The sequence below is a fragment of the Hyaena hyaena genome, unplaced genomic scaffold, assembly GCF_003009895.1.
Source record: "Hyaena hyaena isolate Hyena2069 unplaced genomic scaffold, ASM300989v1 scaffold_96, whole genome shotgun sequence".
Taxonomy (NCBI): Eukaryota; Metazoa; Chordata; class Mammalia; order Carnivora; family Hyaenidae; genus Hyaena; species Hyaena hyaena.
Window position 1 is genome coordinate 2141597 of NW_024080729.1, and position 15591 is coordinate 2157187.

The 15591-nt window shown below is 43.1% G+C and overlaps 2 protein-coding genes across 4 annotated transcripts in view; one reads left to right on the forward strand and one right to left on the reverse strand.

The window, feature by feature from the left end:
• The window catches only part of TBC1D22B (TBC1 domain family member 22B), a 78170-nt gene extending 66297 nt beyond the window's left edge, over nucleotides 1-11873 (reverse strand). For both annotated transcript variants that reach the window (XM_039235324.1, XM_039235323.1), the window contains exon 1: nucleotides 11692-11873. In XM_039235324.1, the coding sequence (XP_039091255.1) occupies nucleotides 11692-11747 (56 nt within the window). In that variant the 5' untranslated portion in view covers nucleotides 11748-11873. The remainder of the gene's footprint in view (nucleotides 1-11691) is intronic.
• Nucleotides 11874-12018: 145 nt separating this feature from the next.
• The window catches only part of TMEM217 (transmembrane protein 217), a 34137-nt gene continuing 30564 nt past the window's right edge, over nucleotides 12019-15591 (forward strand). For both annotated transcript variants that reach the window (XR_005528925.1, XM_039235320.1), the window contains exon 1: nucleotides 12019-12099. The gene's annotated coding sequence lies outside the window, so the exon portion shown is untranslated. The remainder of the gene's footprint in view (nucleotides 12100-15591) is intronic.

Consider the following 15591-nt stretch of genomic DNA (forward strand, 5'->3'; position numbering starts at 1 on the left):
CATATACAAAAATAAATTCAAAATGGATTAAAGACCTAAATATGAGACCTGAAACCATAAAAATCCTAGAAGAGAACAGAGGTAGTAACCTCTTGGACATCAGCCGTAGCCAATTTTTCCTAGATATGTCTGATGAGGCAAGGCAACAAAGGCAAAAATAAACTATCGGGACTACATCAAAACAATAAGCTTCTGCGCAGTGAAGGAAACAATCAACAGAACTAAAAGACAATCTCCTTAAAGGGAAAAGATATTTGCAAATGACCTGAGAAAGGGTTAGTATCTAAAATATAGTAAGAACTTATAAAACTCAACACCCAAAAACCAAATAATCCAATTTAAAAATCGGCAGAAGACATGGACAGATACTTCTCCAAGAAGACACACAGATGGCCAACAGACCCATGAAGAGATACTCATTATCAAATCAAAATACAAATCAAAACTATAATGAGATATCACCTCATACCTGTCAGAATGGCTAAAATCAACAACACAAAAAACAAAGGTGTTGGCAAGGATGTGGAGAAAAGGCAACCCTCTCGCACTGTAGGTGGGAATGCAAACTGGTGCAACCACTGTGGAAATCACTATGGAGACTCCTCAAAAAGTTAAAAATAGGGGCACCTGACTGGCTCAGCTGGAAGAGCATGTGACTCTTGATCGCAGGGTCATAAGTTCAAGCCACATGTATACCCAGATTTTAGTAATCTGGGTATACAGATTACTAAAATAAATATAAACTTAAAAAAAAGTTACAAATAACACTACATATGATCCAGGATTCATACTGCTGGATATTTACCCAAAGAATAAAAAAACACTAATTCAAAGGGATACATGCACGCTGATGTTTACAGCACTATCTACAGTAGCCAAGATATGGAAGCAGGCCAAGGGTCTATCGATTGATGAGTGGATAAAGATGTGGCGTGTGTATATACAACAGAGTATTATCCAACCATAAAAAAGAATGAAATCTTGCCATTTGCAACAACATGGATGGAGCTAGAGAGTATAAGGCCAAGCAAAATAAGTCAGTCAGAGAGAGACAAATAGCATAATTTCCCTCATATGTGGAATTTAAGAAACAAAACAAATGAGCAAAAGGAAAAGAGAGACAAACCAAAAAACAATCCTTTCTAAAACTTTTTTTTAATGTTTGAGAGAGAGAGAGAGAGAGCAAGGACAGGGAAGGGGCAAAGAGAGAGAGACAGAGGGTCTGAAGCGGGCTCTGCACTGACAGCAGAGAGGCCAAAATGGGGCTCGAACCCAAGAATAGCAAGATCATGCCCTGAGCCGAAGTCAGATGACGAAGAATCTTAATTATAGAGAACTGATGGTTCCCAGAGGGAGGGGGCGGGGTGGGGGGGTTAAATAAGTGATGGTTTAAGGGGAAATAAGTGATGGTTTACGGGGATTAAGGAGAGTGCACTTGTCATGATGAGCAACAGGGAAAGTACGAAACTGCTGAATCACTATGCTGTACACCTGAAACTAATGTAACACTGTTAACTAACTGGAATTAAAATAAATACTTTTTTTTAAAAGAGCCACTTATTTGTATTTTAATATTTGCAAATACTCTAAGATGAGTACACTTGAGCTCTCCAACTCCACAAGTCTCTCTGCAGTAAAATGTAAAACCCAGAAGATAAACTCTGCAGGAAGATTTCAACAGGCTGGTTAGACTGGGTGAAAAGGTAGAAAAATAAGAGAGGGTCCTTAGAGTCTCCCTTTTAAAAGAGTAATACCACCTGCTAGCAATCCACGCAGAAAAAAAAGCTATCCTAACTGTGCAGGCCTAAGGGCCAAAGCCATTAATTACTATCAGGAAGGGGATTTTAAAATCATGGTAGACTGTTTTTTATTTTTAATTTATTTTTGTTTTGTTTTGTTTTTGTTTTTTAATATAATTTATTGTCAAATTGGCTAACGTACAGTATGTACAATGTGCTCACGGTTTTGGGGGTAGATTCCTGTGATTCATCGCTTACATACAACATCCAGTGCTCATCCCAACAAATGCCCTCCTCAATGCCCATCACCCGTTTTCCCCTCTCCCCCGTATTTTTTTATTTATTTTTTATTTTTTAAGTTTATTAATTTTGAGAGACAGAAAATGAGGAAGGGGGTAGAAAGAGGGGGGCAGAGAGAGAATCCCAAGCAAGCTCCGTGTCACCAGCACAGAGCCCGCTGTGGGACTCGAACCCACGAACCATGAGATCATGACCCAAGTTGGACACTTAACCAACTGAGTCACCCAGGGACGCTGGTAGACTGTTTGGTCTCTGTCAGCCTCAAGGTGCTGGCACAGCCAGAAAGGCCAAGGTAAGTAAGTGATGGACTTCTTCAGCAAAGGTATCAGAGCCCAAGTTGTATTTGTTAACATACTCTTCAACTAAACCATGATGTATCTGTACCCAAAACACTTTTAACTAATCAGTTTATTGAATCTCAAAAAAGCAGCCAAGATATTTGAAAAGAAAGAGAAACCCAGATGATCACAGAGACCAAATGCAGACCGACTAGAAAGCCTGGTGATTACAGTGTTCAATTTCCTGGCGTTTATAATTCACCCGTCAGCCTGGACCATCCCTGCTCCTCCCAAAGCACAATCAACTCTAGAGTGGGCTGGGGCTGGTCTCCGCTCTGCCTTCCAAACATTTCTTAGCTACTAAATCAGGCTCCTCTCCCATTTCGATATCAATCCAATCTGAAACATCCCCTTCAGGGGCGCCTGGGGGGCTCAGTCGGTTAAGCGTCCGACTTCGTTCGACCTCACAGTTCGTGGGTTCGAGCACCGCGTCGGGCTCTGTGCTGACAGCCACCTCAGAGCCTGGAGTCTGTTTCAGATTCTGTGTCTCCCTCTCTCTCTGACCCTCCTCTGTTCATGCTCTCTCTCTCTCTCAGAAATAAATAAAACATTAAAAAATTTAAAAAAAAATGAAACATCCCCTTCAAATCCTACACTCCCCATTATGGGATTTTCCTAGACGCTACCCCACAGCATCTACTAACCCATGCCTTCTCTGATTTCCTAAAATATATAAATATGGGTATATACTACTTCTAATAAGTAAATAACTTTTTTAAAAATGTTTAATGTTTATTTTTGAGAGAGAGAGAAAGAGAGACAAACAGAGCATGAGCAGGAGAGGGGCAGAGAGAGAGGAAGACAGAATCCAAAGCAGGCTCCATGCACCAAGCTGTCGGCACAGAACCCGACACGGGGCTCGAACTCATGAACCGCGAGATCATGACCTGAACCAAAGTCAGACGCTTAACCAATTGAGGCACCCAGGTGCCCCATAAGTAAATAACTTTTTAAATAAATTCAATTTAGATCATAATATAAGGCACACCCAGGTCAGTGCTCCACTTGTCCATAAGAAATAAGATATTCTGGGTTTCAAACCCTGTAAACCCCTCCCTCCTTTCCTCCATCCTCAGAAGCCACTTTATTGCATCTGCATTTTTCATCTTCATTTTTGTCTTCATGTTTTTATTTTCCATGTACATATCCCTAAACAATACTATAGAATTTTTCCATGTTTTTTAAAACTTTATTTAAATGGCACCACACGATACATACAACTTTTGACTCTAAGTCATAAATGCTACTTTAAATATCACTTAATTTCGTGCCTGGCTAACTGGTTTCTCCAACAAAAATTTTAAAAAGCATCTGCTCCACACAAGTGTAGAAAGCACTTTATTCACATGTGCAAACAAAAAGACAAGCACAGAGAAAAACTAACAAACACCCATGAACCCATCACTCTGATTTAACAAATGTTAATAATACGTGTCACATTTCTTTTTTTAAGAAAATAAAATTGGGGAGACTACTGAAGTCCCAATTGCAGTCCCCAGGCCTGTTCCCCTTTGTCCCCAGGAGGTAACCACTATCCTGAAGTGGGTATGAGATCCTTCCCTTCTGTTTTTACACATTCATGTATACATAAACAATATGCAATACTGTGCGGTGTTAAAACTGTACACAAAAGACCACACACTACTTATCTTTCCACATCTTGCTTTTCTCACTCAACAGCGTGTTTTCACCCAGCTGCACTTTTCAGTTTTTCTGATCACGGAGCGACACGTGTGTAGTGGAGAAGGCCAAGGGTTAATGACCCACAGCATCCTCACCAGGGGAAGCACTGTGCCCAGCACACTTCCAGCTTCTAGGGAGCACTGGTGGCGCCGTATCTTTCTGTGGAGCCCCCTCACCGCCTGGCAGAGGGCTACACACGCCAGCAGGCATTTATTAACAACACTTAATGAGGGGCGCCTAGGGGGCTCAGTCAGTTAAACGTCTGACTTCTGCTCAGGTCATGATCTCACGGTTCGTGAGTTCGAGCCCCACATCAGTCTCTGCACTTAGCGCGTGCTTGGGATTCTCTCTCTCTTCCTGTCTCTCTGCCCCTCCCCCGTCTGTGCACATGCGTGCACTTGCTCTCTCTCTCTCTCTCAAAACAAATAAAAAATAAACTTAAAAACACACACACACAATATTTAAAGAGTGAGGACTGGACCTCTGCAAACCCCAGGCCTCTGCTTAAACTAGGGGCTCGTTCAACCTCAACACTAGAAGCAAACTGGGCACCTTGGAGAAATCATGCTGCACGTGCAGAAAAATGAATGCCACAGCACATGCCAAGCCAAGATAAAACTGAGCAAAAACCCTGGTCAACCTCCGACATTCTCCTTAATAAAACCAACACCACAGGTGTACTGGCATAGCTGTTTGCATAGTTGCAACAGTGCAAAACCCTTGGTAAAAAAAAAAAAAAATCAACAGGTGTTTTTTGAGCACTGACAAAGGAGCAAAAGCAAATATGGGAACAGACCTATCTGATGTAAAGCCAAACATGTTGGCAACTGATTCAGGTTTACAAACTCATTTGATGGAAGTCTTCCAGAACTGGGGTTCGATGCTGTCTCGGTGATAATTTAGTAACTTCTAGTCACTTAACTTTATCAGTCACACATTTCCAAGCTAAGAATAGGTTGTAATACAGTGTATGTGCCCAGACAGGCTGGGAACATAACACTGAGTCCACTATCAGATGCATAAACGTTATGGAAAAGAACCAAACGACAGAGGTTTTTAGTTGAAAATCTGCAAGCTCCTAATTTAAGTGATTAGACACTTTGCTCAACCTCATTTAATGCTAAAGAACACTCCCTATTTTTGACAGTAAACACATTTGCTTAAAAAGAGGGAGAAGCCCTTCCCAGAAGGACTTAAAATAAGAATGTGAGAAACTAGCTGGGCTTTGGCTCACACTGGGCTCTCCTATTCCTGAGTCTTATCTACATCTTTTCACTGGAAGCATCCACACCCCTGGTCTGGATGAGGTGTTTCGACAGGTGTCCTAATCTTAGCAGAGACTGGCTGAGGGAAGAAGTAGCAGAAAAAGCACTGGACCCAGAGTCAAGAAATCTGCAGCCATGCAGCGTGATTTGGGGCAAGTCACTTTCCCTCTCTGGCCTCAGTTTCTTTACCTGCAGAGGCCTTAGACATTCTATAATTTCACAATGCTCAGACGCTCATGGGGCCAGCAATTCACTACTTCCAAAAGCACGAGACAGAGAAGCCCACCTTCAGTGCCCCCACACCATCTACTCTTACCTATCAGTCACGGCAGGTGTAAGTGACAAAGCAAGAGATATATCCACTGTTAGGAGCTGAAGTTAGTTGAATACTAGTTGAACTTTAAACTTAATCCTCAGCTTCAGAGGTCACTGAATCCAAAACTCTCATTTCATAGATAAGGAAATTGAACATGGAGTATTTAAGTACTTTGTCCTAAAACTTGGCTTTTTCTCTAAGTGTATGACATCACATTCTTATCTGACCACCTAAGTCAGAAACCTGGGAGTGGCATCTCCACCTCCCTCACTCCCTAAATCCAATGGTTTACCGAGTCCTTCTGATATTCTTGAACTTGACCTCTACGTGCCAGGACCCTGGTCCAAGCCAGCATCACCTCTCCTTCAACGGACTGCAGTGGCCACCTAACTATACTCATCCTAATCCCCAGTGGGGGGCAAGGTGGGTGGTGGCTGGAATGTTTGGCAACTTGTACATACAAAGAGTGTTTGTCCCAATAAATGGTGGGTCTTTCTGGACTTAGTGGGCAAGGGCCAAGGATGTTAAACATCCCACAGTCCAGTACAGCCCAGATCTAACCCACCCAAAACACCAACTGTGTCTCCCCCTTCCCTAACTGTTGAAAATGCTGGTCCAAGCCATTTTCCTCAGGGCAGCCAGAATATTTTTATAAATGCGAATCTGATCATGTCCCAGCCCCCACCCACCTTCTAACGGCATCCTGCTGCTCCTGGGACATATACAAAGTTCTTAACTCGACCTATCTTTCCAACACGAAGGGCCTAGAAGACTGAGTTTGGATTTCAGTCTAATTACAAATGAGAGAGAGGGGCAAGAAGAGAAGCAGGAACACCAGTTAGAAGGCTATCGCAGTAGTCCAGGCAAGAGAGGGCTCTGTGTGATCCACCACAGTAGAGGAGGAAGAGGTGAGAACGGCTCAGATGCAGGGTATACTGTGACGAGCCAACAGAACTGAACACAGCAGGAGGGGAAAGCAAAGGATCAGACCGTTAGGATTTTGGGTCCGATGAACTGGGTGAATGTCGGGACCATTAAATGAGATGGAATGAATGGCTTTGCCGGACAGGGCGGATGTGGAAATCAAGAGTTCTGTGTGGATGTGTTCAGCGTGATATGCCTCCCGGACAGCCAAGCGGAGATGCGTTAACTGTTCAAGAGCCACACGGCAAAAGCTCACAACGCTGGAACTTAGGTTTCTTTCCATTTGATTCAGGGCTCTTATCCCAGCGGTTCTCACAATGCAGCCCCCAGATCAGCAGCAGCAGTATCACTTGGGAGCTTCCGAGAAGCTCCACTTCTCAGGTCCCACCTCAGACCTACTGAATCAGAAACCCTGGATGTGGGGCTGACAATCTGTGTTTCAACAAGCCCTCCAGGTGACTCACTAAGTGTCAGGACCACTGCTCACAATCATACTCCTTGGCGTAATGAACACCTGATAGCCACAGCTGCCCTGCATCAGGCTTCTTTGTGTCTCTGTAAATCTTCTGCCTGATTAGTAACGGGAGGTGCTTTGTTTGGGGTTTTCTTTTTTACCTAGGGCTCACTGGGGGCTCCAGACATACCACTGATCAAAGTTTTTGAATTCCAGGTTCAATGTTTATTTATTTTTGAGAGAGAGAGAGAGAGAGACAGAGCGTGAGCAAGGGAGGGGCAGAGAGAGAGAGGGAGACACAGAATCCGATGACAGGCTCCAGGCTCTGAGCTGTCAGCACAGAGCCCAAAGTGGGGCCTGAACTCACAGACCACAAGATGATGACCTGGGCCGAAGTCAGACGCTTAACTGAGCCACCCAAGAGCCCCATTTTGAATTCCAGTTTCAAAAACTAGAGCGTGGGGGAGAAACAAATTAAAAAGGAGCTACTACAATCACAATTATCATCTTCACAGAGCTAATGTTACTGAGTCCTTCCTAGGCATTATCTCAGTAATCCTCCTAACAGCCTTATGGGGTAGGTACTCTTCTCCCATTTTACAGATAAGGAAATCAAGGCACAGAAAGGTTATGTAACTTGCCCAGGGTCACAAAGCTAGAAAGTGTCAGAGCTGGGATTTGAACCCAGGCAGTCATGTTCTAGAATTGCATTTTTTTTGAGATATAATTGACATAAAATATTGTGTAAGTTTAAAATGTACAGTGTGTTTACCACCTTAGCATTAGCTAACACCTCTATCAAGCCACATAATTATCATTTCTTTTTTGTGGTGAGAACAATTAAGACCCAGTCTCTTAGCAACTTTGAAGTTATAATACAGTGTTGTTTACTATAATCACTATGTTGTACATGAGATCTCCAGGACTTATTTATCCTAGTTGCAAGTTTCCAGAGCCTAATCTCTTAATCACATGGTATAGTGTCTCCTATCTTTCTAGGCATCTAGAGAAGAACCATTTGATGTAGGAAGGACATGAGGCTCTTATAACTGAGAGAACCTTAAAAGATGTTTAAGGAGCGCCTGGATGGCTGAGTCAGGTTGAGCATCGACTCTTGATTTCAGCTTAGGTCATGATCCCAGGATCATGCGATTGACCCCTGAGTCGCGCTCTGCACTGAGTGTGAAGCCTACTTAAGATTTACTCTCTCTCCCTCTGCCACTCTCTCCTGCTTGAGCACTCTCTCTCTCTCTCCCCAAAATATTAAAAAATAGGGGTGCCTTGGTAGCTCAGTTGGCTAAGCATCCGACTCTTGATTTTGGCTCAGGTCATTATCTCATGGTTCGGGAGTTCGAGCCTTGCATCAGGCTCTGTGCTGACAGTGGGAAGCCTGCTTAAGGTTTCTCTCTCTCTTTCTCTCCCTCTCTGCTCTTCCCCCAGTGGTGATTTCTCTCTTTCTCAAAATAAATAAAATAAACTTAAAAAATAAATAAATAAAATAAATTTTAAAAGATGTTTAATTCCATCCAGTTACCATATAACCTAGCAATTCTACTCCTAGTTAAACCTAAGAGAATGGAAAACCCACATCCACACAAAAACCTGCACAGGAACATTCATAACATTGTTATTAAGAGCCAAAAAGTAGAAACAACCCAAATGCCATCAACTGATGAATAGGTACACAAAATGAGGTATAGTCAGTGGAATATTATTTAGCCATAAAAGGGGACAAAATATTGACACATGCTACAACATGGATAAGCCTTGAAAACATTATGCTTAATAGAAGAAGTCAATCACAAAAGGCCTCTTTTCACATTACTCCATTTTTTTTAAAGTGTTTATTTATTTTGAGAGAGACAGAGGGTGAGCAGGGGAGGGGCAGAGAAAGAGGGAGAGAGAGAATACCACGTGGCTCTGTGCTGGCAGACACAGGGTTTGAACTCACAAACTGTGAGATCATGACCTGAGCTGAAATCAAGAGCTGGACGCTTAACCAACTGAGCCACCAGACGCCCCTCACATTATTCCATTTATATGAAATGTCCAGAAAAGGTAAATCCATAGAAACAGAAAGATTAGTGGGTACCAGGGGCTGAGGTGAGGGGATGAATACAAGGTTTCTTTGTGGGGTGATGAAAATGTACTGAAATTGGTGGTGACACTTTAAATGAATATACTAAATACCACTAAATTGTACACTTTAAAAGGGTGCATTTTTATAGCACGTGAATTATATCTCAACAAAGCTATTTTTTAAAACGATGTTATTTTGAAAAAGGATGTTTCATTCATTTTGAGCTTAGGCTAATTTACTAAATAAAATTTCTATTTGTTGTCATTAAGGTTGCTAGATCATGATCAAAGAAACTGAAAGTAACTGCCACCACTTTGAATGTTTACCTTTCAATTTGCAGAGAAATCTACTTTCACTTCTAGGTTGCCATGGACTTAAAAAGTTGTTGATGTCATTTCTCCACCAAGGAGAAAGTTCTTCACTAACACTGAGAGAGTACAAATGCAAAAGTTCTGTTCTTGGGAAAATGCCCTAGTCTTTTCCTAAAATCAAAGCACTTTCTATCTAAAAAAAAAAAAACTTTTTCTCCCAAAACCAGCAGCTGCTAGGGCTCCCCACTGAAAGCACACAGCTAAACAATGGTTCTCTTCAACCAGCAAGGTACTAAAACTGTTATGAACTGTGCCAACATTTTAATGCCTTAAGATAAACAATAAATACCTAGTACTGGAGTATGGATCTGAGAGACATTCTTTTAAATGTTTACTTGCTCTAATTACAGCAATCCTCATAACTAGTATTTATTAAGCAACTATAATGTGCTAAAAAAACACCGTCCTAGGTTCTTTACAAATAGGATGTTTAATTTAGTCCTGATAGTAACCCTGGGGAAAGTATTTTTATCCTCACATCAGAGATAAGGAAATTGAGGCCTAGAGAGATTGAGTAAATCATTTTTCATTGATCACACAGGTAAGAGAGTTCAAATAATAACTCAGGTCCTTCTGAACTCAAATATTCTCTCCTCTATTCCTCTTCAAAATGAAAAAAGAAGCCTGAAACTTGAAGGAAGAAACAGGAAAGACTCCTCTTACTTACAGAGCACAAAAACAGTGCTGTGAAAAAAGTTGACTGCTCCTATAGTCCAAAAGAGGAAATATGGAAAGCAAAGAATTGTTTGTAACAATCAGCAGTCAGCAGGCATAAAAGACCATGCCATATCCCACTGCTCAAATACTGCTTCCTGATTCAACAGTTTTCCCACTGATTCTGACGATAACCTGAGGATGTCAAATTTTAATGATCTCACCATGGAAAACCCCAGAAAACAGCCGTTGTGACACTGGAGAGCTCACTAGACCAGGAAGGAAAAGGAATCAGTTGGCAGGAAGTGGTGCCTATCTAAAAACTTAGCAGTCTTTAACATTAATATTAACATTGTAATTCCATGGCACTTTAATCAATCTTTTTCTGCATTCTCTTGCATTATTCTAATACTGTATTACTAAAAGCTGATTCCCATTCTCCATATGTGTAATAGAATCCTAAATAAAATAAGACTGCTACATAGCCACCACTGACTCTAATTTGGGTCTTGCTATTTAAACAAACAAAAAAAAGCCCACAAATAGACACAAATTCAAAGGACTGTCCCTGAAGGAAAAGACTTTTATCAGTTAAGAAAGATAGCATATGGGGCACAAGCAGACATGTATTTCATCACCCAACAGCCTGTGGCTGGTGGAAATCTTAAATTCCCAACTGAAATATACATTCCTTATACTTCTCAGGGCTCTGCCCAAAACAAATTGAAACTATAAACCAACAGCAGACTGATGGAGGTACCAAATGCTAAGCTCTCAATATACATCAAAAAGGGGAGGGGAGTCGAGTAGCTTAAAAGGTCTGCTCCCCAACTAAACTGCTGAAGAATGAAAGAGTCTCTGCGTTTGCACAAGACCATTACAACGCGGGGGGGAAGAGGTCACGTGGGGTTAAACAAATCCATAGAAAATGCTAAAGAAACAACCTCGATTCTCGAGTCACCCTGTAATAATTCCAAATGGGAAGTGGCCAACTCAGGATACAGCAAGGTCGAGCTTGAGAATTCTCCTCACTTTTCCTGTCCCCCTGGATAGGATTCCAAGCTCCCACCAGAACCTCTTTAGACAGTCCAAGAGAAAGATTCGGACATAGAGATCTGGGGAAGCATGGGAAGGGGCAATCCCTTATGCAAGCAACCACCTGTGCGTGGTAGAGACCACCCCCCCCCTTCGCCCCCCAAGGAGTTCTATTTAAAGTGAGAGACAGCTTTGGGGATGACCCTCCAAATCGAGGACCGACATTGGCTACTCACCCAACTCCACTGTCCCTTACGCCCAGACTCCGGCCACCCCTCGGCTGAGGGCACCGGCTGCAGCGCCCTTCCGCCCCCAGACCCCAGACCCGAGTGTGCTCCCACATCCTGCCATTCCCAAAGCTCGCTGCCCGCTCCCTTTGCCCGACAGCTGCCCCGCCGCCACCAGGCAGTCCCAGCTCCCAGGGGCCCCAAACCAGCCTTTCGAGGTCGGTGGCGCCCCAGGGCCGCGGGATTTAGGGCTTAGGATCTGGAGGGTTTGGTCCAATCTCTTCCTCTCGGCGTCCTGGGCTTACCTCCCCGGCAGCTTGGCGCTCCTCTTCCAAAACTGCTTGCTGTTCTCGGCGGCCATTGCTCTGGCCGGGGAAGGCCTTGTAGGCGGGCCAGGGGGGTACCCGGGGAGATGCCCCCAGGACCCCGTAATCGGAGGGCCAACCCAGGCCGCTTCCCCGCCGCCGGTCACCCGCTCGCAGCTCCTGGAGGCGCCATCTTGAATGTGGGCACCCTCCCACCCAGCGCCGCTGCCATTGGTGGGCTGAGCAGGCCGTGGTCAGACAGACCAATAGGGAGCCGGAATCCTGCAGGCCGCTGAAGCCGAAAGGTGACATCAGGCACTGGGCACACAGGTGGACCGGGAAGGCGGAGCTTGGAAGAGCCGGGAGGCGGGGCTGAAAGTTCCTCAACCCTGGGAGTGGAAGAAGCAGGTAACGAAGGGGGCCGATGGGGAAGGAAGAAAGGGTACTGTTTTCTTTCGGGAGGGAATGAGGTTCCTGAGCCCAATATTTTTCGGAAAGAAATAGCATATGTATTTATATACATAAATCTTTGACCTAAAAATAACGGCCCATGTGTTGGTTGCAGCCCATTTTTAATATCTCCCAAAACAATGACACTCTGGTTATTATCCTCCCCCCCTTCCCTGTTCCGTTTGGAGTCTGATTTTTTTTAATGTATGAAGGAGGATCAATACATATCCGATAGCCCAAGGTTGCTAACTCTTCAACATGTGAGTAACGGTTGGTTCGTTGAGAGTCTCCATTCCTCCGGTAATTGATCACTAGTAAAGGATTTGCTCTGGGGGTAAAATTCAAATGATTTAATCCCTGGTTCACTCATTAACTGCCACTTTCTGACTTTGAGAAGCCAGACACTGACAGCGTTTAGGACATGTTCTTATTTTATCCATCCAATCCAGACTACCAAATAACATTTCCTGCCAGGGCATAGCATATCCCCAAGGCGTGAATCACAAAGATTAAGGATATAACCCCCAAATATCTTGAATGTCCCTTATTAATCTATTATAAATCTATCACCCTTGAATTTATTTTCAATCTAGTTTTGACTCAATTGATTTAGTCTAGAATTGATATAGCGTTTTGAATCCTTTGAATGTCTTGGTATCTTTTGCTCGTTTTGAGTTTCTGTGGTTGTATACTACCGTGGTCAGGGTGGGCAGGGAGAATAAGGGGGTGGGCAGAAAACACACCCTAGTCCAAAGTAATTTTTGTCCCCTCCCAAAAAAGGTGGGCTGCTTGTCCTCCATCGCCGCTTCTGTTTTACTGTTCCAACACATCTTCCTACATACTGGAGAATATGTAACGACCCCCTGTCTACAAACATATGCCCTCCAATGGCCTTTTTCTGTGTAGACATTACCACCATTTTCAAGCTTCTTCTGTAAAGTTTGCAACCATGATACTGTATGAAAGGGGCTATTTTTACTTTCTATGAATTTTTCAAGCTTTCATAGACTTTCATCATCTCAGACAGTCACTTTATGGGCATTTAATCCAAGAAACAAAGCCCCTCTAGCCTTTTAATCATTTTAGCTGCCGTTCTTTGGCTCTTCTTTATCTTCTAATACAGTGACCAGCACTGCATATGGGCTCCAGGAGAAGTTTCCTGAGGTTTTTGTTGAAGCCAAGGCTTTGTCTTTATTCTGGATGGCCAGAACTTTTGCTGGCATTTTGGACTTTACAAGAGCTGACATCTCGAAAGAATAATGTACAGCAACTTCTAGATCCCTTTCTTTGGTGGTAACTGGCAGTTCAGAATTGTGTCTCCCTATGTGAGTTGTCTTATACTTGTCCATGTGGCAAGTCACCTGCCACTTTCCAGCCTACTCACATAGCTTTAGAAATGTTCCAGAAGATGCTCCCTATTGACTTGACATTTCACTATGTGGAAGCAGAGTATGATTTGTGCACCAAAAATATTTCTCAGTTTTCCTTTTTCTTAATCACTTATGAGAAGTTAAATAACACTGATTCCCAAGGGATGCTAACATTGTTCATTCCGGAGAAGCACTATTATTCCTACTCTTTGTTTTCTACATCTAAGCCAGTTTCTCATCCAAATTAAAAAAAAAATCACTCTAGCCATCTGACGAAAACTTTTTAAATTGTTTTTCAAATGTTTATTTATTTTTTAAGTTTACTTATTTTTAGAGAGAGTGTGTGAGTGAGCATGAGTGGGGTAGGGACAGAAAGAGAAGGAGAGAGAATTCCAAGCAGGCTCCATGCTGTCAGCACAGAACCTGACTCAAACTCATGAACCGCAGATCATGACCTGACGCAAGATAAGAGTCAGATACTTAACCGACTGAGCCACCCAGGCACCCCAATATTTATTTTTGAGACGGGGGAGGAACAGAGAGGAGGGTTCTCTGCTGATAGCACAGAGCTCGATGTGGGGCTTGAACTCACAAACTGTGAGATCATGACCTGGGCCGAAGTTGGACATTTAACTGACTGAGCCACCCAGGTGGCCCTTTAAATAGTCTTTGTTAAGCACTCGGCCACCTCATCCCTAATAGTCTCTATTAAGGACATTGAGATTGTTGGGCCCTTTCTCACTGCTACCACCATTATCACCAGAACCTAAACCAACCACAGCAGCTTCCTCTTGGACCTCCCTGCTTACACTCTTGCCCCCTTAGAGCCTGTTCCCCAGAGAGCATCCAGAGAGAGCCTTCTAAAATGTCAGTCACAATCGACAATAACTAAAGTATGGAAAGAGCCCAAATGTCCATTGACTGACGGCAAATGAATAAAGAAGATGTGGTATATAGGTACAATGGAATGTACTCAGGGATCAAAAAGAATGAAATCTTGCCATTTGCAACAACGTGGATGGAACTAGAGTGTATTATGCTAAGTGAAATATGTTGGCCACGGAAAGACAAATATCATATGATTTCACTCATATGTGGAATTTAAGAAACAAAACAAATGAACATAGGAGAAGGGAAGCAAAAATAAGATAAAAACAGAGAGGGAGGGGTGCCTGGATGGCTCAGTTGGTTAAGCAGCTGTTGTCAGCTCAGGTCATGATCCCATAGCTCCTGGATTGGAGCCCTGCATCAGGCTCTGTGCTGACAGCTCAGAGCCTGGAGCCTGCTTCAGATTCTCTGTCTCCCTCTCTCTGCCTCCTTCCCGCTCATGCTCTGTCTCTTTCTCCTTCAAAAATAAATAAACATTTAAAAAAAATTTTTTTAAACAGAGAGGGAGACAAACCATTAGAGACTCTTAAATACAGAGAACAAACAGGGTTGTTGGTGGGGTGTTGGGTGAGGGGATGGGCTACATGGAGTATGGGCATTAAGGAGGGCATTTGTCAGGATGAGTAGTGGGTATCATATGTAAGTGATGAGTCACTAAATTCTATTCCTGAAATCATTTTTTAAAATTTTTAAATGTTTTATTTTTTCTGAGAGAGAGAGAGAGAGAGAGAGACAGCGTGAGCAGGGAAGGGTCAGAGAGAGAGGGAGATACAGAATCCGAAACAGGATCCAGGCTCTGAGCTGGCTGTCAGCACAGAGCCCGACGCGGGGATCGAACCCACGAACCGTGAGATCATGACCTGAGCGGTAGTTGGATGCTTAACCGACTGAGCCACCCAGGTGCCCCTCCTGAAATCATTATTACACTATGTGTTAACTAACTTAGATTTAAATTTTAAAATAATAAAGATGTATATGCCAGAGGAAGAAAAATAAAATGTCAGTCACATTAGGTCACTTCTCTGCTCAATACCTTGCAATGGCTCCATCACACTTGGCATAAAATCCAAGCTCCTTAAAGACGCTGCATGATTTGGTTCCACTCTTTCTTGCTTAATCTGCTCCAACCACACTTTTTGGCAGTTTCCCTGTTCCTTGAATACTTCAAGCAGGTTCCTATCTCCAGGCCTTT